General features: G+C 30.6%; 1 protein-coding gene and 2 pseudogenes across 2 annotated transcripts; 2 read left to right on the plus strand and 1 right to left on the minus strand.

The window, feature by feature from the left end:
- Positions 1–703: 703 nt before the first annotated feature.
- LOC145584354 (cytochrome P450 83B1 pseudogene) lies at positions 704–3,200 on the plus strand (annotated as a pseudogene).
- A 9,662-nt stretch (positions 3,201–12,862) lies between these two features.
- Positions 12,863–16,789, plus strand: LOC145585439 (cytochrome P450 83B1-like). The gene is made up of 3 exons (XM_081642138.1): positions 12,863–13,574; positions 14,583–14,898; positions 16,012–16,789. The coding sequence occupies exons 1-3, from the start codon at positions 13,006–13,008 to the stop codon at positions 16,618–16,620; spliced, it is 1,494 nt and encodes a 497-aa protein (XP_081498264.1). The 5' UTR covers positions 12,863–13,005; the 3' UTR covers positions 16,621–16,789.
- A 518-nt stretch (positions 16,790–17,307) lies between these two features.
- On the minus strand, positions 17,308–22,286 carry LOC145585440 (6,7,8-trihydroxycoumarin synthase-like; annotated as a pseudogene). Its single transcript, XR_014100658.1, has 4 exons — positions 21,735–22,286; positions 19,374–19,378; positions 18,049–18,358; positions 17,308–17,952 (listed from the first exon to the last, which is right to left on the minus strand). The product of XR_014100658.1 is annotated as a 6,7,8-trihydroxycoumarin synthase-like (transcript).
- Positions 22,287–24,369: the final 2,083 nt, after the last annotated feature.

A 24,369-nucleotide genomic window follows, 5' to 3' on the forward strand; every position in this document is an offset into this window, starting at 1 on the left:
TGCATGTAGTATCTAACCTTTCTCCAATTTTAATATTCAAAATTATTTTATTGTAATAAAGTCACTCATTTACCTACTCTAATCAACTTTAACAAAAACATGCCAAAAAAGGATTGTGTCTTATAGATTATACAGGTACTATAAGGATAAGAAGAAGTCTATTTCGGTATTTCAATATGGCAAAATTGCAATTTTTGGCTGGACACACAGTGAGTCAGTGATACACATAAAGATAACACAATTTGAGACAAATTTTGGAATAAGACAAGCTGCACTAGCTATGCGGTTACACCATAAGAAAACAAAACAATTACTCGTACTTATTATTGTTTGTACAAACCATTGTTAATGCTACTCGTATTTGCAATATGCTGAATTGTTGTGGTTGTACTATAGCTACGCGGTTACTCAACTTGGTAATGTGCCATAAAACAATAAATTCCTTTAGTAAAATATGTATTAAAAAAATAAAAATAAAATTCAAAATTAATTAACAATATAAATATGTGATCCAAATACCAAGTATTTGTGGGGAGCCATACGCTGCCTAATAAGCGCATGTGATAAATTCGATGATAAGATACCATCACTCTTTAGACTTCACCGACTACATTACTAACTATATATATCTCCCTAGTTGCAAAATTCTAACTAACTACACATAAAGCACTTTCATGAATATATAGTTGAATAATAGCAAGAAAAAGAAAATATGTTACTCTTCCTCTTATTCCTTGCATCAATTTCTCTCATTTATCTTCATCTAAAACACAGAAAAAATGAACAATTAAATCTACCACCCGGACCTAAAGGCCTTCCTATTATTGGAAATCTTCACCAATTTGACCCCATAAACCCTCATCTCTACTTTACCAAGCTAGCAAAAATGTATGGCCCTATCTTTAGTTTTCGAATTGGAAATCGATCGATGGTTGTGATACAATCAGCTAAGATGGCCAAAGAGGTGTTACAAATACAAGATAAAAACTTTTGTAACAGAAAAGTGTTGGTTGATGGAAAAAGGCTAACTTACAATGGTTTAGACGTTGTTTTTGCTCCATATGGTGAGTATTATAGAGAAATTAAGAAGATTTTTGTGGTTCATCTACTAAGTTCCTAGAGAGTGAAGTCTTTTGCTCCAATTCGACACGAAGAAGTCTCAAGGACCATTCAAAAGATCTCATCTCTTTCATCTGAAAATAAAGTTGTCAATTTGAGTGAATTGTTGTTTAATTGTGCATGTTCTACCATATGCAGGATTGCTTTTGGAAAACGGTACGTATTACTCTTGCCCAAACTCGCTAACAAATTTTATTCATTAGGAGGTGAACGCAAGAGCATGAATGCATGATGTTAAATTGTCTATCATATATAAATGTGACTATTTTCTTACGAAGAAATTCTTATGCCTCGCTCCATAAACAGTTATGAAGATGATGAAGAGACAAGGAGTAGATTCCATGACCTTTTGAATGAAGCTCAAACCTTGATTGCCGGCTTCTTCTTCGCAGATTACTTCCCTTACACCGGCTGGCTTGATAAGCTAGCTGGAAAATATTCGAAACTTGAGAAAACATTCAAGAAATTCGAAGAGTTTTATGAAGAAGTCATTGATGAACATCTTGACGTAAGGAGGCCTAAATCTGATAGAGAAGACATGGTTGACATTCTACTCCATCTCAAGAAAGAGCGTTTATTTTCATTTGACCTCACTATGGATCACATTAAGGCAACATTAATGGTAAATATTCTTACTTTTGCTCATTTATATAATACTCTCTCCGTCCCATAATATTAAACACATTTACTATGGAATACGCATTTATCAAAAAATGAAAAAGCATTATTTTTGTATGAAGATTTATATTAAAATTTCACAAGTATAAAAAAGCCTATATATGAGTAATATGACTACAGGAGTTTTTTTTAAAAAAAAAATAAAATAAAAAGATGCCACGAGGATGATAGAGGATAGAGACCATTAAATAAATTAAATTGGAACTTTGTATGTTGCGAATTTTGAGTTTAAATTGCAACAAGTTTTTGAAGAACGAAGGAGATATAGGCGATATGGTATGACTAAGCTTAGTTCTAGTCAAATATTTAAAAAAAGTTCCAGTAAAAATAAACAAAATTAAGTTGAATTCAGTGAAAATAATATAACTAATTATTATTTTGACACCTCTCATATAGTACGTCATAGTTGAATTTAATCCGTCTTAGCATGTACATAACCTTTGGAAATAGATGAAATGATAATGGGCTCTCCACTTGGGCCTAGTGAAATCTTAAAACTAGGTCAATTACTATATGGTAATCCCATATTGGCCATATACACATACTAGTAATTTACTTGTACAATAACATTTACATTGTCCGATTAGGTCATAAATGGCAAGACATTTTTCAAGTTCTTCATATTTCAAAATATGTATTTAATGAAAATCAAGTTATTCATATTTTAAAGTAAAATGTGGCTTGGTCAACAATTTAGGTTTTCTCGTGAATTAAATGTTTAAAATATACGGAGTATGTCTATATTACAAAGTATTAATTGTTAAATATTCATAACTTCTCAGGATATCATATTAGCTGGAACAGACACCAGTATAGCTATGGTAATTTGGGCAATGACTATGTTATTGAAAAATCCCAATGCAATGAAGAAAGTTCAAAACGAGCTTAGGAATGAAATTCAAAACAAAGGGTTTATCGAAGAAGGTGATCTCTCAAATCTCAAATATTTCAAGGCAGTAGTTAAGGAAACATTCCGATTACACCTAGCAACTCCATTATTGATTCCACGAGAAACATTGCAAAATTGCACCATCGAAGGATATGATATTCAATCCAAGACTATGTTATATGTCAACTTATGGGCTATTAATAGAGATCCTAAAATTTGGAAAGACCCTGATTTATTTATGCCAGGGAGGTTTTTGGAATGTTCGATAAATTTCCTAGGACAAGATTTCGAGCTAATTCCTTTTGGAGCTGGAAGAAGAATATGTCCTGGCCTACATCTTGGTGTTGCTAGCTTGGATATTATGCTTGCCAATTTACTATATTTTTTTGATTGGGAATTGCCTATTGGTTTAAGGAGGGAGGACATTGACACTGATGTGCAGCTTGGAGTAACAATGCATAAGAAAAATCCTCTTTGTCTTTTAGCAAATAAACTAGTGTGTGGTCTCGGATGATTGTTTGTATATAAAAAATTACTCCGTATAACAAAATAAAATGAAATATATTGGTGATTTTATAAAAATAATATCATTTGTTAAATTTTGTAAATATAATTGAACATTAAAATTCATTTTTTAAAATGCAATAAACTAAATATTATATTGTATCAGTTTGTTTTCTTTATTAAAGAGATTTTTTTTTTTATTAATCAGCTATCATAATAAATTCCTTCCAGTAATATGTTTTGTGGTAAAAAGAAAAACCTGTAAAATTATAATGCATTTTTGGGTTACATATTTTAATAAGACTTATTTGAATTATGGTTGAGTAATTAAAAGAAACAAAAATAAATTTTGTAATCATATTGTTGTTAAAATATTCACATATAAGTTTACAATTATAATTTTAGAATTTATGAACATGAATAACACTTTTTAGTACAACTTTATTATCATATAAGATGTGTCATAGGAGTGGTGGTCAAAGTTCAATTATAATGAATATAAGGTTATGACTTATGGGTTCAAATATTAATGCTAATAAATAATAAATTTTTGTGAGGAAACATTAGTAATTAATAATTGTACGTGAAATGACAACACGTGGCAAAATTACAATTCTTGCTATGAGTTTTAATATACAGCATATACTAGGTTAGCACCCGTGCTGATGCACGGGTTTCACAGTAATTTATCTTTGGATTTTTGTAAATTTTGTTTTCATATTTTTTTGAGTTCAAAATGTTAATAAGTTCACTTTAATTCACCTTAACTATGCTAACAACTCCTATAAAGACTCCGACAACCTAATATTAATATAAATTACCAAAATAATAGGTACCTATGTTAAATTAATTACCAAAATAATAGCTATTACCTATTTAAAATTAATTAGCATTTTGTTTCAGAAAAAAAAAAAAGCATTTGAGCGGGAAATATTTTCTTGAGATAACACCACGTGTACAACTTTGAAAAAAAGATGATATCAGCGATTGCTACTTTAGTATTAGTTATAGATTGATTGATATTGATATTATCAAGATATTTAATTTTCAGATATATATCGAATAGTGACATCAATACCAAGGGGTTACAAAATTTGTTATGTATCAATTTGTTTAAGGTTCTTAACACATGATCTCAATTCTCAATCATTTAATAATACGAGTAGGTTCTTTTTCTATTTTGTCTTTTAATGTTCTTTTGTTAACTCATCTTAAATACTATTCGATAGTTTTTGCCAGAATATTATTATATATTGTCTTCAATTTCTCTCATCTCAATTGAAAAACAATAAACAATACTCAGTACTCCGTATCTATTTATTTATCCTTTACTTTCTTTATATTCACATATATACTCAATAATACTCTATATTTTTTTTTCTAATTATGTAATCACAAAATTTCATATGTGGCTTATCACTCTGTATGACTGGGGATACGTGGTCAGGAGTTATTTGGTTGGTCAGGGGTTACTTGGTCGAGGGTTACCCACTTACCTAATCAGTATTTTAGTGTGTGTAAGCCGGCCACACAGTGTGTCCAGCCCCATAAAAAAATGCGTTATTAAGTAATTAATTTGATGAAATTGTTCTACTAGACTTTTAAAATTGATTTTTATTATTTGTTTATCACACATTTTAATGTCATCACAACATATTATCAGCTTTTTTTGCCTACTTTGTTTGTCATGTTAAGGTTAAAAAATGACCCGAAATAAAATAAAAAATAAAAAATAAAATAAAAAATAAAAAAAATCACTCGATGCCACTATTAGCTGAGGATTAAGGACTTTATTTTTTAAGTTGTCTCATACGCAAACAATAATTTATGATTTATTGACACTTAATTTAAAATTTGTTTTGCTTAGAGAATCCATATTTGATTCAATAAATCTAGTATGACTATAAGTCTGAACTCTCAAGTACTCGTATTGTGATTTGTAAATGTGTCAAACTGCCAATTATTGTTGGGCTTATCACGTAACAAAACGTCATTTTGGACTTTGTCTCAATTTTTACTCTATTACTTGGAATTGGGCTTATCACATTATTTTTGGTCTAAATGGGCTTGTTGAATTTATTAAGGAAGTTGATGCAAAATAGTAGGGGTGAGCATAACAGGGTACCCTGTAAAAATTCCAGGAACCGGAACCTGTTGCAACAGGTTCCTCAAAATGGGAACCGGAACCGGAACCTGTTGAACAGGTTCCTAGAAATTGGGAATCGGAACCTGTAGGTTCCGGTTCCGATTCAGGGTACCCTGTATTATAAGATACTCACGAACTTTTTGTAGATTTTTTAATATAAAACTGGTTAGTCACTAATTTATAATGTTTACAACTCGCAAATAAGACAAACTTACAGTAGTTGTCTTACAAATTTAATATATATATTTTTATAATTGCAATTTTAATATATATTATTTAAAAATTGAGTACAAATTAGTGTATAATTATAAATTAAGTGATATTTTTATCAGGTACAGGGTACCCTACAGGTTCCGGTTCCAAAAAATTGAGAACCTGATCCGGAACCTGTTACAACAGGTTCTCCAATTTGCTACTCGGAACTGAAACCTCTTGTACAGGTTCCGGTTCCGGAACCTGCGGTTCCTAACAGGTTCCGGTTCCGATTCAGGGTACCCTGATTTTTTGCTCACCCCTACAAAATAGGTACTTCGTACTTCACGTCTTCACGAATCACGACGCCCAATAAAAGCGATAAGTGTTACGGGGAATAAAAAAGTCACAGACTTACTCAATATTATTATGAGAAGGTATTGCGTGATGCGGGGGTTGGTTGGTTGATATATTTTACTCGTCAGCTAATATGTTTTATGTATTAGATGATATGTTTCATTTGTTAGCAGATATAGTGTTTTTTATGGTTAATATATTTCTTGCTAATATATTTTTTTTCTTCTTTATTAGATCATTAGATGGTATGTATATTTTAATAGTTGGCTTATATGTTTCATTTTATTGGTTGTTATGTTTATTTTGTTGGCTAACCTGTTGCTTTTGTTTGCTGATTTCATCATTTTGTTGGTTGATATGCTTCATTTGTTAGCTGATATGTTCATTGTGTTGACTTATTTGTGCCTTTTGTTGGCTAATATGTCGTATCTTTTGTTGGTTGATATGTTTCGTCTATTGGCTGATAAGTACCAATTGTTGGCTAATATATTTCTCTTGTTGGTTGATATGTATCTTTTGTTGTCTGATAGGTTCCATTTGTTGGCTCATAGGTTTTTATTAATATCTGATATATCCATAATATTAACTTATATCAAACATTAATTGACTGATATGTATTATTTGTTGGCTAATATAGTAATATGATTAACCACATAACATATACGTGGCTCACTGGCTCTCATTTCCTCCCTCTTTTTCATTTCTTCTCTCTCCTCTTTGGCTCTTTTCCCCTGTTCCCCTCTTTTTCATTTCCTTTGTTCCTCTCTTTTTCATTTCAATGAAACAACACCACCATCCAAAAAACCCACAAATACATTCAAGTATTCAACCGCAAATACTCACGCCACACCACCCCCACCGTCCACCTCACCCACCAACTACCAAACACCACGACCCCTCCCCTGCTGCTTCCCGTAGGTCATCACCCTCTATTGCTGCTTCCCTGATACGAGCCACCACCACCCCTCATCTGAAATCGCACCCCAAGCGAACTCCACTGACCAGTCGCTACTTCAAGTTTAGGGTTTAAATCGCCGATCGTCATCGTCGTCATCCACCGTTGTCGTCATCGTCATCTTCATCGTCATTGTCGTCTTCGGGTCTTTGGACGCATAAACATTTGGGTGTCGTGCGGATGGACGCACCTTATAGTTTGTGTGCGTAGTATTATTAAAACTCTATGGTAAGGAGTGTCATTCTGCTATGTGTCACTTTTAATAATTGATAAAGCACCACATAAACAATTGTATGTCAACGTGATAACAATAGCAATATTTACCACCAACAAGTCATTACTTGATTCGTTAATCATAAATATAATTTTTACATTATTTACGTTAAATAATTCAATGGTCTTAATGAATGGTCCAAAATATATTTGTAATCGACACTGTCCATAATTATAGATGGAGTAGCTAATTTATTATATCTGAGAATATATTCAACTTTCACCTTCATACGGATTACTATGCATGATTTTTTTTTTCTTTTTTTAACGTATAGTCAATAACATCACCATTTCAATCTCAATTAATTAGTTAATCACTAAACCCTTTTATATAAATCATCCATCTCTGTCAAATATTTCATTACTAATCACCCCCGGCCAATATACTAAATTAGAATATATAGAATATGTCAGCTTCCACTATTGGAGGAGAGAGAGATCATCAAGAGAACGACTAATATACTTCGTAGTATTCAGTGTGGGTGATGTTACTGGAGAGGAAGATTGCATAGAAATCAATAAAAGGAGGGTCTAAACAACCAATGCAATAATGAAAAACAAATATATATACATGATGAGGAACAAGGGTATATATAGTAGTAGGGTGAAACTATTAACTTCTTAAGAGTGAAGGGAGGGGCCTACTATTGGCTTAGCTTAATTCATAACTTAAGTTCATGGATCCAATACAAATATTATCTCATCTCAATCCATAGTTTAACAATTCGCTTAATTCATTTTTTACATAAAACATGTAATGCAATGACTCGGGACAACACCCGGGCCACCAACTAGTTCTTTTATTAATTGGAAAAAGCTAATAAATGCTCCAGAAGCGTTAAATAAGATAATTAAAAGTAGAATTATTAACTTGAAATAAACATTAATTACAGTAATCGATGCGTGATTTTGACATGCATTTCCAAATTAATATCATTTTATAAAGTATTTTAAAGGGTTATCAATGTCTTGCTGGGGGTGTTCGTCATCAAGATCCTTATTAATTTATTATAAATGAGTTATAGTTACCTTAAATATTTTTTTTAAGTTATTTTTTATACTATAAAATGTACCTTTTTTCATTAATTTTACCTTTAAAAAACACTCATAATATATTAGATTAATGGTATTAGCTTTAATAACATGTGTTTACTAGAAAATACAAAGTAATATACAATTAAACACATTAAAAATTAAGAGTAAACCTTAAATGGGTTAGGGATTTAATGAAATTGTTAAAGTTACCCTTAAATTGATTATCTTTCAATAAAAATCACTCCCTTCATTCTTAAATAATTGACGCGTTAATTGACGCGTTCAACTTTTTTTTTTTTTTTCCACTAGCTATTCATATATCAACTTTGACATTCAATTATTAGTAACATATGAAAAGTTAATTTTAATCATGAAATATATTTTGTTAAAAAGGTATTAATATAGAGTTTCATATTATTAACTTCTTAATAGTCATGTTTGTCATGTTTGACTGTGTCAATTATTCGGGAACAGAGGGGTTTACAAAAATCCGCCTTATTGTAAAAGGAGTAAGCCAAAAATAGAGTAAAATAAAGTGAAAAAAAGGATGGACTAATATGCATAGAAAGTGAGTAGAATTAAAAAAAAATTGTAGCAATGGGGTAATAGACTAGCTAGTAAGGTTATGTTTTATTCACCTTATTTTTACTTATTCAGCTAAATAAATACATATGAGATCTAATTAGAAAAAAATAAGTTCAGATCAAATATAAAAAAAAGTTTTGACACACAATATCATTTTATATGCATGGTTTTTTATCTTTAATTTCATAATAAATTATTTTTTTAAAAAAATAAATATTAATAAAATATCTATTATTACAAGTCTAACAAGGTCAAAGTTGGGTCAAATCAGATCAGATCCGACCAAACAAGCAAAACTAAGGTGAACTAAACAAACCCTAAATGTATGTTCTTTATCAAAATTGTACTTAAATTAAAATCAATTTAATCATAACAGTACAATATGTGATCCAAATTGCAAGTTATCGATTGTGTGTGAACCATATGTCCATATATATATACATTACTAGCAAATTACGGATTGTGAATAGAAAATCATAAATGCGACAAAAACACGCATGGTTCGATCACAAATCAGATACCACTACTTTTAATAATTAATTAGTGTGTGGCTCGAGCGATACCCCGAGTTGTTAGTTTGTAATTAACGTTTGATTATTTTTGCTTAATGTATTGATAATTATCTTCAAAATGTAATATTTTGAATTAAGATTTGTATTAGGAGAACCATATTCAATATTTGTAACAAAATTTAATATAAGTTGTTAAATTATCCAATGATATGTAACAAATAGTACAATTAAGGACTAATCATCTTATCCAAGTTAACTATAATTTTGATGGATAAATTCACACAATATATGGTTAGCTAAGGTGGTAAGACTTGTATTGTAGTACTTATTGGTCTCAAGTTCAAGTCATGCTATAAGCATTTTTTAAATGTCAAATCTAATTCTTATTGTGGAGGTGACATGTCATATTTATAGTGTTTAAATACATGACACGTGGCATATATTGATGACTTGGCACGTTTATAGAATTTAAAAGGGTGACACGTGACACATATTCTATTTTAGGAACGCCTTTTTATCTATAAGTATAGATTTAAGACTCACCAACTTACAAACACATTAACTAAAGATTACCCTACATCTATAATTATACATTTAGACTCTCTTGGTGCAAGATATTAATTAAGTATATGCATCAACAATAGTTGAAGAATTGGAAGAAAAAGAAGTTAAAGAAAATATGTTACTCCTCTTATTCATTATTGCATCAATCTTTCTCTTTTATCTTCATCTAAAACACAGAAAAAATGAACCATTACCACCCGGACCAAAAGGCCTTCCCATTATAGGAAATCTTCATCAATTTGATTCCAAAAACCCTCATCTATACTTTACCAAGGTAGCAAAAATCTATGGACCCATCTTTAGTTTACGAATCGGAAATCGATCGATGGTTGTAATACAATCGGCTAAGTTGGCCAAAGAGGTGTTACAAATACAAGATAAAAACTTTTGTAACAAAATGGTAACGGTTGGTAAACGAAGGCTAAGTTACAATGGGTTAGACGTTGCTTTTGCACCATATGGTGAGTATTTTAGAGAAATTAAGAAGATTTTTGTGGTTCATCTACTAAGTTCCAAGAGAGTGAAGACTTTCGCCCTGATTCGATACGATGAAGTCTCAAGGATCATTCAAAAGATTTCATCTCTTTCATCTGAAAATAAAGTTGTCAATTTAAGTGAATTGTTGTTTAGATGTGCAAGCTCTAGTGCTCTACCATATGCAGGACCGCTTTTGGAAAGAGGTACGTACTCTACTTACTTGCTCAAGCTAGCTAACCAATTATATACGAAGTATATGTTTATTATGAATAATTTGATAATCTCTACATAGTCTACTGATTTATAATTAGAAGGTGAACGCGTGTAACATGATGTTTATAAGTTTATCACGTGATTCATGATGTCTTGATTGTTAGGAAAAAAAAAGAGAAGATCTTGCCAAATAATTTAAGAGTATCTCTGAAGCATTACGTTAGATATTTTTTAAATAGTACTTCGTATAAATTTTGAAATGCATACCAATATTATGCAACAATTTTCAGTTATGTTATCTAAATAATATCACCGGAGCATCCGCTATTTTTGCCTTTTAATGTTTTTTTATACGTTTAATCGTTGATTTATACACCCGGGTGTACCATGAGCATGGTACACCCGGACAAAAACGACACTGTTCAAAAAATAAAACGCAGGCAACAAACAAATTAAAAAAACGCGGAAAGAACATAGTGCTTTGGAACAAAGAACATCCTGCTAAAAAAGAACATGTAGATATAAAGCAAAGAACACGAGTTTTTTTTACGGTATATTCAGTAAATTTCGGAAAGAAATCAACCAAATCCCACATTAATTGATACAATCTTTTCAACAAAAATTAAGATTCCAAAATAATTTTCTCATTTTATAATTTTTTTCTTTTTCAAAATATTTCAAGATTTTATTTTCAAAATTCAAAATTTAAATTCAAAAATTCATTTCATATTTAAAATTTCAGTTACCAATATTTTATTTGATTTTCTTTAATTTAAAAAATCTCAACCATTAATTTTCAATGCTAAAAATTTTCTCCCTCTAGAAATTGTCTCTGTATTTCGAAATTGTAATTATATATCTCCAAAAATATCAAATCTATTTTTGAAAACTATAAATATAGGGAATAACTAACCAATCCCTTAAATTAAGGAGGAATCATTTTAAAGAGAAAAAAAAAACTGAATTGAAAAATGCCTTTATTTTTTACAGGGTGTACCGTGAGCATGGTACACCCTGGTGTACTATGCAAATTTCAATAGAAATAAATAACGTATGAAGTACCTTATAAACATTGTGCATGAATTAAATACATACATACAAACATATAATATAATTCAAAATAAAGAAAATGTGGGTTAGAAAAAATAAAAACATGTTTTTTTTCCTTACCTTAAAAAAAATTAAAGTGTTTGTAAATAGATCTGGTTTACAATAATTGATTGTTGACCCTAATATTAGCGTCATTTTGTTTAAATGGTAAGCTAGTTGTCATTTAATTTTTTTCAACTATATTATTATTAAATAATAGTTTTTATTATAAATAATTAATTCCTAAGCTAATTAGCTTAGGTAAGTTAATTTGTTTTGTCAAGCTAATAAATGAATTATCCTCCAATGGTTTAGCTATCACTTGAAAAATATAAAAATTGCAAGCCAGTACATCCCCAAAAAGCAACCATAGGAATTGCTCTAAAAGTCGTCTGTTCATAGGAAAATGCAAAATTGAAGAGAATATGGATGAAATTAATGCTCATTAAAAGAGAATTTCGAAAGCAAGACTGAATTAATGCCTAGTTTCGAAAAATATATTTCCTTTGGGTTTTTTTTTTTTTTTTTTTTTTTTTTTTTTTTTTTTTTTTAATATTGCACTACTTGCCTTTTAAGGAAACTTCACAAATATTGCACCATATCCATTTTAATTTTTTAGGTTATGTATACAATTACTTGGGCAATTATGCATTTTTACTTTTCTTTCTCATTCTATTTTCCACAACCAAAAAATTTGTGCCCAACCCTTATGATGCAATAATAAGAGAACGAAGGAAGTATATGGAGATACTTTGTTGCTCATGATAGTTGTACATTTGTACGCCTAAGTGAAGAAGAAACTTAAAATTGGACCCCTCGCCCTGAACCTGCACATGGTAAGGGCCGCGCTTGGTTATCAATTGTGTGTGGAGTACCACGCATGCATTATGTATATTGCCGCGATTGTGAATGGAGAACCATTTAAACGCTATCACCAAATGTGAGAGGAGAACCATACATATACGCAAGTTATCGATAATGTGTTGAAAATAAACCATAAAAACGAGTACAATTTTGTGTTGAAAAGTATTATGTTGGTACGCCCGATTGTGTGAGGAGGACCATATATACACTAGCTATGATAATAGCACAATTGTGTGTGGTGATTGGTGAAGTACTACATTAGTAACATGTTTTCACCAAAAAAACAAAAAAAAAACGTGAGTAACATGTTTTGTGGAGAACCATATTATAGCGACAGAAACATATCATGAATCGATCATAAATCATATCAGATACCACTACTCTTACGAATCTCCAACAATTGACATTGACTAAAGTCTTTCCCAAAAAAATAAAAAAATAAAAAAATAAAATTGCCCTACATGATCAACAATTACTCTTGCTATATATGCTTATATTAGGTGCATGCATGAATAGTTGAAGAATAGGAAGAAAAAGAAGAAGAAAAAAAAACATGTTATTCCTCCTGTCATCATTCATCATTGCAGCAATTTCTATCATTTATCTTTATCTAAAACACAAACAAAATGAGCCATTTAATCCACCACCTGGACCTAAAGGTCTTCCTATTATTGGAAATCTTCATCAATTTGACTTCAAAAACCCTCATCTCTACTTTACCAAGCTAGCAAAAATGTATGGACCTATCTTTAGTTTTCGAATCGGGAATCGATCGATGGTTGTGGTACAATCGGCTAAGATAGCCAAAGAGGTGTTACAAGTACGAGATAAAAACTTTTGTAACAAAAAAGTAATGGTTGGTAGACAAAGGCTAAGTTACAATGGATTAGACGTTGCTTTTGCACCATATGGTGAGTATTTTAGAGAAATTAAGAAGATTTTTGTGGTTCATCTACTAAGTTCCAAGAGAGTAGAGACTTTTGCTCCGATTCGACACGAAGAAGTCTCAAGGATCATTCAAAAGATCTCATCTCTTTCGTCTGAAAATAAAGTTGTCAATTTGAGTGAATTGGTGTTTAGATGTGCCAGCTCCACCATATGCAGGACCGCTTTTGGAAAGCGGTACGTATCTACTCATCTTGCCAAAGCTCCCTAGCTAATTATATTTACTTATTATAGATAATTTGATAATTAAATAATTTAGAAGGCGAATGTGTGTGCATGATGTTTATTTAAATGTTAATCATGCATGTCTTACTGTGCGGGTTTTTATAAAATATATACTTGCATGTTTTTTATATAATGCACATAGAGATAAAAAAACATACTTCCTCTGTTTTTTTTTTTAGTTGCAACAATTCTCTTTTTAAGCTTATCAATGCATGTTTTCAATCATTTATATCTTTAATTATCAATATGTAAAAATTATAAACATTTGATATTAATATTGTATAAATTAATACGAATGTAACAATATTTCACATGATTATATTTTTACTTAAGCATAAATCGTTAAAACTAGTCAAATTGAAACAAGTGAATAGTGTAAAAGTCAAACTGTTGCAACTATAAAAAAAAACCGGAGGAAGTATGAAGTATTTCATTATAAACCATGCATGATTTAAATACATACATATAAACACATTTATAGAGAAAATGTGGGTTAGAAAAAAGGAAAAACATTTTCCCTTACCTTTTCCCCACAAAAAAAAAAAGGTGAAGTAATAAAAGATGCAAGTATAACATAGATGGTACGACTTTCAACTCGATCTTTATGGTCATCATTTTAAATTACCCACTATAATTGTAAGAAGTATTTACTAATTATACTAGCAAAGTCAACAAATTTTAGATTTTTTCTTTCTTTGAAGAAATAGATTTTTTCTTTCAAAGTTGTCAAATTATTAGTTAATGAAATAAGATATTTTGTAATGTTTTTCATTTCAAATTTAAAAATATATAGGATTAGCCAATTTCTTATTTTTCTATCTAATACTCCAATGACAATATTACTGATTATATGGGTTCCTCAATATGCTAGCCATTAGTTGTTCAAATGAAATATGTGATATTTATTTAGAAATAGGGGGAGTATTGATATTATTCATTCTCTTATGCCTCAATATACAGGTTCGAGGATGATGAAGGGATAAGGAGTAGGTTCCATGACCTTTTGACTGAAGCTCAAGCCATGCTCGCCGGCTTCTTCATTTCAGATTACTTCCCTTACTTCGGTTGGCTTGATAAGCTAACTGGAAAGTATTCAAAACTTGAGAAAACATTCAAGAAAATGGAAGAGTTTTATGAAGAGGTCATTGATGAGCATCTTGACCTAAAGAAGCATAAATTTGAAAGAGAAAACATGATTGACATTCTGCTCCAACTCAAGAAAGAGCGTTGCTTTTCATTTGAGCTCACTCTGGATCACATTAAGGCAATGTTAATGGTAATTATTTTTACACTAATAAATTATAGTGTTAATTCAACAAAAAACAAGATGAGTGAGAAAATATAAAATTATTTTATTCGAGTGAGAAAAAAATATATACTGATATCTTATCCTATATATAAAGTGAGAGGGGGTTTTGGGTGATAAGTTTCCCTTTCCCAAAATACCTCAATTTTGTCTTTTTTTTTTTAAAAAAAAAGCTACAATTCTTTAGAAAAGAAAAAAACTACCATCTAAACAAAAAAAAACTACTATCTAAAAAAAAGTACCATCTGAAGAGAAAAAAAAAACTTCTATCTGAAAAGAAAAAACAGAGAATCGAACCTGATATATTCACACACACGAATTTTTGTGTGTCACTTAGCTTGTAATGTTAAAATGAAAGGAAAATATTTTAATTTAAAAAAATTAGTAAATATTTAGCAAAAAAAAAAAAAAAAGAAATTAAAAATTAAAAATTAATAGAAAAGGAAAAATGGAAGAAAAATTTTAAACCAGCAAATGTGTCACTCCTTTTTTTTTTTTTTAAGGATCCTCGTATTATTTTTAATATTTCGTACTTCCTCCGTTTCTTTTTAATTGACACATTTCTTTAGTCACGTTTGCCAATATATAAATTAAACCGTTAATATCTTTAATTACCAATTTCCAAAAATTATAAAAAAGTTGATATTTTGAAAATATATACATCCTGACGAATCTAAAAAGACTTCATATGACTATATTTTTCATTACGTATAAATCACAAAATATGGTCAAAGGGAACTGTGTGAATAGTGATAAACTCAAAACGTGTCAACTAAAAAAAAACGGAGCTAGTATAAATTATTGATATTGATAGCTTGATACTGATTACTGATTGCGCTCACAACTTCAATTACATTTCTCAGTAATAAAGTCATAATGGTGATTACTTAAAATAGTACACAATACACCCTCCATTCTTTTTTTAATCTTCCTTAAATTACCATACAATACATAATATAAAAAAAAATAATAATTACTTTATTCTACAAATATTAAAAGATATGTTTCCTTAACATGAAAACTACAATACCTGCATGTAAGAAAAATACTACTCCTAACATAAAACTTTTAACTGATTTTCAGGATATCATAGTAGCAGGAACAGATACTAGTACAGCTATGGTAATTTGGGCAATGACTATGATAATTAAAAACTCCGATGTAATGAAGAAAGTCCAGAATGAGCTTAGGAATGCAATTCAAAACAAAGGGTATATCGAAGATAATGATCTCTCAAATCTTGAATACTTTAAGGCAGTAGTAAAAGAAACATTTCGATTACATCCAGCAGCTCCATTATTAGTTCCACGAGAAACATTGCAAGATTGCACCATAGAGGGATTTGATATTCAATCCAAGACTTTACTATATGTCAACGTTTGGGCTACTGGTAGGGATCCTGAAATTTGGAAAGACCCCGATTCATTCAAGCCCGAGAGGTTTTTGAAAAGTTCGATTAATTTTCTAGGACAAGATTTTGAGCTAATTCCTTTTGGTGCTGGAAGAAGAATATGTCCTGGCATACATCTTGGTGTTGCTAGCTTGGAAATTATGCTTGCCAATTTATTGTACTTTTTTGATTGGGAATTGCCTGGTGGTTTAAGAAGGGACGACGTAGACACTGATGTGCAACTTGGATTAACAATGTATAAAAGAAGTCCACTTTGTCTTGTGGCAAATAAATATATTTAAGATGTTTATTAGGTTTAAAATAAATCTTGTAAAATCTTAAATAGATCTAGTTCACATTAAATTATTGTGAACAATTAGTATTAAGGTCACTATGTTTAATTAAATATTTTTTAAATAAAGATAAGGTGACCTGTCAAAATAGAGGTTATATTATGTTGAAATAAAAGTCATTATTGTATTATGATAAAGATCATAAAAATATTAATATATTTTATTATGAAAGTTTCAATGTACTAGTCAATACAGAGTATGAATTATAAAGGTCTATATGTCAAAATAGGATGCTATATTCAACATAACGTTTGTTGACACATATGAATCCCAGGTTCGCAAAAATATTAATATGAATCAAGTACATACAAGTTTTAACAAAAGTCACTATGTTAAAATTAAGGTCCCTATATTCAACATAATGTTAAACCTTAGTTTCACACAAGATTTTTTGTTAAAATCTTAAAATTATCTGCAATAATTACTTAATGACATCAATATCAAGGCGTTTAAAATTGGTTACAAGTTTGTGTAAATCATAAAAATTAATTACATGCAATAATTACTTAATGACATCAATAAGGTAAAGAGAACAAGAACTAATTTTTTATTTTTTATTTTTTAATTTGTTTGAACTACAACATTTTAATAGTATGCACAATTCACATACTCGACTTCAACTACATTTCGCGACTTAGGGTGGCGGGACCAAACCACTTAAACCATAACAAACTATGTGAATTTCCTAGCCAAAAGACAAAATGGATCTTTCTTACTCATAACAAGACCAGGCAACGTATCAGTGCTGATGTCGTCCTTGTTCATACCATTAGGCAATTCCCATTGAAAATTATACAACAAATTGGCTAGTGCTAGCTCATAACTAGCTACACCAAGAACCATTCCCGGGCATATTTTTCTACCAGCCCCGAATGGAATAAGCTCGAAGTCGTTCCCTTTATAATCAATTGAACTCTCCATAAACCTCTCGGGCATGAATTTTTCCGGATCTTTCCAATGTTCAGGATCTCTTCTAAGAGCCCATATGCTCAAGTATACGTGAGTTTTGGGTAGAATGTCGTACCCTTTTATGTTACTTTTTTTAAGTGTTTCTCGAAATGTTACTGGAGTTGCAGGGTGAAATCTTAATGTTTCTTTCACTACTGCCTTAAAGTATTTGCACTTTAAAAGATTGTCCATTGTGATACAACCCTTATTATAGGATAAATTATTCCGAAGCTCTTCTTGTACTTTACTCATGATTGTTGGGTTCTTGATTAGCTCAGTCATTGCCCAAATGACCATGATTGTGCTTGTATCTGTTCCTGCTACGAAGATGTTCTGTGAAAGACGTATAATATTAGATTATAAGTACTAAACGAGTCATTATTAACAATAATGTTTCATGAATAAGTAAGATTTAAGAGAACAAATTACCATGAGAATTGCTTTAATGTGATCCATGGTGAGCTCAAAAGAAAGGTTACGCTCTTTCCTAAGGTGGAGAAGTACATCAATGACATCCTTTTGGTCAGATTCGAGTCGATTTGGGTCAAGATGTTCATCAATAATCTCCTCATAAAATAAATCCAAGTCGTTGAACACCTTGTCAAGCCTAGAGTATTTTCCGGTCAGCTTATCAAGCCAGCCAATGGAAGGGAAATAATCAGCGATGAAGAAGGCCGTCGACATGGCTTGAAATTCATTAAAGAGGTGTGAAATCTCCTTCTTTCGAATTCTTCTTCGTCTTCATAACTATAGATACAACTCATACAAGAAGATTATTTTTGTAAAAATAGAAATTTTTTTTTTATAAAAAAAATACCTTATATATGTCAGATTATGCGAAAAAACTACAAATGTTTGTTTGTTTTTTTTTTCTTTTTGAAGCTAGAGCTACCCTCTAACAAAATTTCGCATTGAGTAAGAGACGTTTAATGACCCATTTCTCACCCTATTTCCCCCGAGGAAGCCCAGGTTTATCAATTTGATAAACTTGAAATGTTTGTCAAATGGCAATTGGTAATTATTTTGCATAGAATCTCGAGCTGGTTAATTAAAAAATATTTTCATCCTCTTTTAATCACGTGCTGAAGAATGGTCCCTAACTGACGGAAGTTACTCATCTTTTCCTTCTAAACAGAAGAAAGAGAAGAAAACCGACTACAGACTCTCCGGTGTTTGGTTCGACTCACCGGCTTTCTCTAGTGAAGAAAATGAATTTGTTTGTAAATTTTGACTAACAACAAGGTTAACACTGTTAGTTGAATTTGCCTAACAAAAATATTAAATGGCAAAATTGTCCCTACTATTCATGAGTTAATAGTCCAATATACCCTTTGATAAACAACTCATGTTTATCATATTGATAAACTTGAATTTCCTCATTTCCCCCTTTTTCTGCCTAGTTTCCCAATAGTTGCCTTATAACCCCAATTCCCCTTCCCTTTCATCATTAATCTGATATAAGATAGCTTATTACAATATTTAGTATTTTATAAGATAGTTTCTTATACTTGTATATTTTTTTTATATAAAACGAATTTGAAACGTATAACATAGTTTTTCTTAAAAAAATTCTCAAATAAACTCATTTGAATTTTATACAATATACACTTCATATTAACCCCGACTATAGTTTTACATAAATGCATATTAAATAAATAATTTATCATGTAAAATATGGTGATGTTAATATGATACTCTTTACGTCCCCATTTATTTGCTCTATTTTCCTTTTGATGATATAGATGATTTTTCACTACATCTCTTATTATTTTTATATTTCATTTAAGGTCGGACCCACTGTTGCAAATTAATAATGGAAGCTACAACTTTATATTACTCTCACACAAAATACATTTGATCCAACTACTTAACCAAAAATTATCAAGGTAAAATTAAATTGGTTTGGGGGTCAAATAATTAATAATATTACTCTGTATATTGGTAGTCAAAAACACATCTTTTGTCAAAAAAAAAAAAATCTTAGGACCGCGCAAATGAAATAATACAGAGTACTAGATTATGAGACGAATTGAAGGAAGTGTAAAAATTACACGATGTTAAATACCTAATGGACATTGTGCATTAGCAAATGGGACAATTAAATAGTTGTAGTTATTTAGATTTGATGGGACAATTAAATAGTTGTAATTATTTAGATTTGATGGGACAATTAAATAGTTGCGATAATTTAGATATCAAGGGGCAATAAAACAGTTGCAATTATTTAGATTTGAAGGGATGATTAAATATATAAGTGTGACTATTTTAACTTTGAAAGAATTATTTTTTTGACGGGAACTTTGAAAGGATTATGTACAATGATCTAGACAAATAAAATTAATGACATTAGGGAAAAAATTTAGACATTAATGACATTTTATCTTGCACATGACGATTATCAACTTTAAGGTCTGTTCACATTTACTGAATTGAGGTGAACTGAACTGATTAGAGCAGAATTGATTGGAGCTGAACTGAACTGATTGGAGCTGAAATGAATATTTTATAAGAGAAGGAAATTACGAGCTGAACCGAACTGATTGGAGTTGAACTGAATTGAACTGAATAAAGCTGAAGTGAATAGACTCTTAATGTATGGGTAATGATAGATACTCATCCGAAGCTTGATGGCAGCTCAAAGAATCCAAGACACACGGTCTATTCATTCCACCTCATCACCCAACACCCAACCCCCCAAAATTAATAAAGTACACATTATACCTTACCCAAATTGGCCGAATTTGTGAAATTCTAGTTCTATTTTTGGTTCTATTTTAAATGATATTTCTCATATCAGAATAATTGACATATATAATACTCCTACCGTCTCATAATATGGTTTCTCTTTATGCTTTTTCACGGTATTTAAGAAATGGGAGGAGAAAGTAGATGAACTACATTAATAAAAGTGAAAAGTACAATTATAAACAAAAGTTAGAGAGAGAAAGTGGAGAAAAGTACAAGGCATCTGCAAAATTCAAGGGTAATGTAGGAAGTAGAATGAATAAAGTTTATAAAAGCGAGGTTATAATGGTCTTTACATATTATCCAAAAATAGAAACAAGAACAACATTTCGACACTCCAAAATAGGAACTATATTATGGGACAGAAGTAATATTTACCACTCGTATTTGTATACTAATTTTGATAATACGAGTAATTTTTTTTTATAACATATTAAAAATACTTCGTAAATTTGTCATGAAATATATTGTTAAATATTTATTAATATCAAGTTTCATAATACCATTTTTTTAACCAATGTTTAATTATACATATTTAAGGTCAAAATAACATATTGACATGTTAATTGTGTCAATTATTTTGAGATAGAGAGAATATCATATATTTGGAGCTAACAATTGAGTTTCATGTCCAGTTCAAGTTGAGAGTTCGAGACAATGCAAGTTGGATCATGCATTGACAAATACTTGTTTGAGTTCATTTTAGGCTCGGGTCGGATTGAAATATGCCGAGTAGTCCTATATTCTATAGCCTATAGATTTATTATAACAACTTTTAATTTATTAGATATATTATCAACCAGTCAATTTTAGTTGGGTCAATTTTTTGTCAAGTGGTTCTGTAAGGATTTTAAATTTTGGAACAATTAGTAATCATAAACATGATGCCAATTTTGCTAGATTGACATGTGCTTCGTAGTTTTTGAAGATATTTTGAAGATAGGACAAATGATTTTGTATATATGTTAAATTTCAAATGGAATAATCAAATACAAGTCAATAAAGCTAGATTAATGTATATAAGAAGAAATTTCATAGATAGAGAAATAAATAAATGACACCGCATATTCTCAATCTTCATTACGAAATTTTGAGTTAATGGTTATGGCCCACGTTATTACGGAGTATATTACTTTTATTTGAACTTTTATCCTACTTTTCATACGTATCACCAATATTTTGAAACAAGTGGACTATTTTCGCTGTTCACTGTCACTTGCACTTTTTCAAATTTTAGTTTACTAATGCTTAACTTCAATCATGTATATTTTTAGTCATATATTTATTAATAAAAATTATTAAAAAATTTAAATAATAACATAAAAGTGCAATTGATGCAAGTATTAAAGAACGAAGAAATAATTACATACCTCCTACCAAAGGCAAGCCTGCATATATTGGAGCCCGCAGAAAGAAACAACAATTCACTCAAGTTGACAACTTTAGAAGCAGAAGAAAGAGAGGAAATCTTATGAACAAGTCTAGAAAATTCATCTTGTAGAATTGGAGAAAATGACAGCACTCTCTTTGCACTAAACAAATGAAGAGCACAAATCTTTCTTATTTCTCTAAAGTACTCGAAATCTTTTGCAAACATTATGTCTGAACCATTATAACTTAGTCTTCGCATGGCAAAAGTTTAAGTCATGTGTTTGCAGGACTTCTTTTGCCATCGTCGATGATTGAATAACTACAACTTTTTTACTTCCAAATCGCAGTGTGTATATAGGGCCATAGATCTTAGCGAGCTTTGCAAAAGATAAGTGTGGTTTCGTGAAATCGAATTGGTGTAAATTTCCGATAAAGGGGAGGCCTTTAGGTCCGGGTGGAGGATGAAATAATGGTTCATTTATTTGGTGTTTTGTAAGAAGAAGAAAAAACAGAGAAAGGGTTGCAAGGAAGAAGAGGAGAATAATTAGCATTATTTCTTATGGATTTACGGTGTCAAATGTGTTTGCTTCATGTTTTGGTCGACTGACTAGCTATATAAATATCATGTAAGTGGTAGACAAATGCATATAGTACATGAGGAAATATTAGGTCAATCTTCTAATAACTTCTAGGTGACTAGGTACTTTTAATGAGATCTCATCAAGCTGATAATTTTGTATTTTCTCGAATATTATTTCATATGTGTATATAGTTAAAGGATTTTTTTTTTTTTTTTTTTTTTTTTTTTTTTTTTTTATGTTTAGAGAGCCACAGGGACGGGGGTGGGAATTGATCTCAGGATCTCCTAGAATCGGCAGGGAAGCTCTAACCAGTTGAGCTATCCCTCACTCTCAGTTAAAGGACCTATGAATGTACACCAAAAGAAATTCATAAGAATAAAGGGCTATTATTATTACCTTGTGAAATTTAAAAGTATAGGATCTCCAAAATAAAAGGGTCTTGTTTAGCATAAATAGTGCAACAATCAAAATAAGTCAACTAAGCAATCAACAACGATCTAAGTTTAACCATTTTAATGTTTGTATAGTTATAGTAATTGTAGGAAAATACATTCTCAATCGTGAGAAGTGTTTGGCCCAAATCTTTCTTTTTTTTTAGCTGCTTAGAGACCACACAAGGACGTGGATGAAAATCGATCCCAAAATCTCCTAGAAGCGGAAGGGAATCTCTAACCACTTGAGTTATCCTTCATTCTCTAGCCCAAATCTATATATATGATGAAATAACATGTTGGTATTAATTGTGGACTACTTACATGAACCAAGGATCCAATTTAACAAATCGCAGAGGACTCGTATGTCTTTGTCATGTTTTGAGGCCTTCCAAAGGGAGGTTAGTTATATATGAGTAAATGCATAACGAGGGGCATGAGTGTCATTTCACGTAAATGCATTTCTGAATTTAGAGTAGTACTAGTGGGTGATCAATTGTATCACTAGATGATTAAATGGTATCATTGAACATTTCAGTGGTTCTATTTATGTATGTAGTGGTACTATATATTCATTCAGTGGTACTCACTACGTGTAGAAATAGTATCACTACATAGTCAATGGTACTATCTAAACTTTCAACGGTACATTTAAAAAGTGGCCCCACTTACCCATCTCTCTCCTCCTTTCTCACACCCCATGTGCTTTTTAATATTTTAGTATTTGTTATGCATTTGCAAATGCATAACTAACCTCCCCCACTACTTCCTCGTCTATGTCTACATTAGGAGAAGTCTTAAGTGGCAAATACAGCTACAGTTCAAGACAACTGGATCAAGCGGTAAGCCCAATTAGCCACTAGATAGACTCCTACGGTCCCAGCGAGCATCCTTATTAAATTGAGTTTTTGACAAATTAATAGGGCTACATTCATTGCAAAGATGCAACAAGTTGATTCGAAAGGAGCTCATCAAATCAAAATCTCTCTCAATAATTGCAAAGAGGTGCTTTCCATATAGAAATTAAAAGAGGTCAAGATGCTTTCCATATTCCACACGAGATTCCGAGAGGTCATTTTTAAGTGATTGGAACCATTTTGCTTTTTAACTATCAACACAAATTATAAGATGCACCATGGTGAACCTAGAAATAGGTGCACCACGTCTATACTTTTGAACATTTAGTAAAAAAATCTGAACAATTGCAAATTTTGAACATGTAGTCAATACATCTGAACATCGTAAATTTTGAACATTTAGTTAAAAAATCTGAACAATCGCAATGTATTACGCCTATACTTTTGAATATTTAGTAAAAAATCTAAACAGTCACGAATTTTGAACATTTAGTAAAAAAATCTGAACGTCGCAAATTTTAAATATTTAGTAAAAAAAAAATTGAAGAACCGCAATGCACCATGCCTATACTTTTGAACATTTAGTAAAAAAAATATGAACAATAAATTTTTTTTGAACATTTAGTAAAAAAAAATCTGAATAATCGCAAATTTTGAATTATTGCGAGTCAGACAAATTTTGAAAGAAGTTGGTTTGACTCGTAATAATTCAATAGTTTTGTAATATAAACTGAACATTTACTTTATACAAAATGAACATTTCTT

The sequence above is a fragment of the Chenopodium album genome, chromosome 16 (genome assembly GCF_948465745.1).
Source record: "Chenopodium album chromosome 16, dcCheAlbu1.1, whole genome shotgun sequence".
Classification (NCBI taxonomy): domain Eukaryota; kingdom Viridiplantae; phylum Streptophyta; class Magnoliopsida; order Caryophyllales; family Amaranthaceae; genus Chenopodium; species Chenopodium album.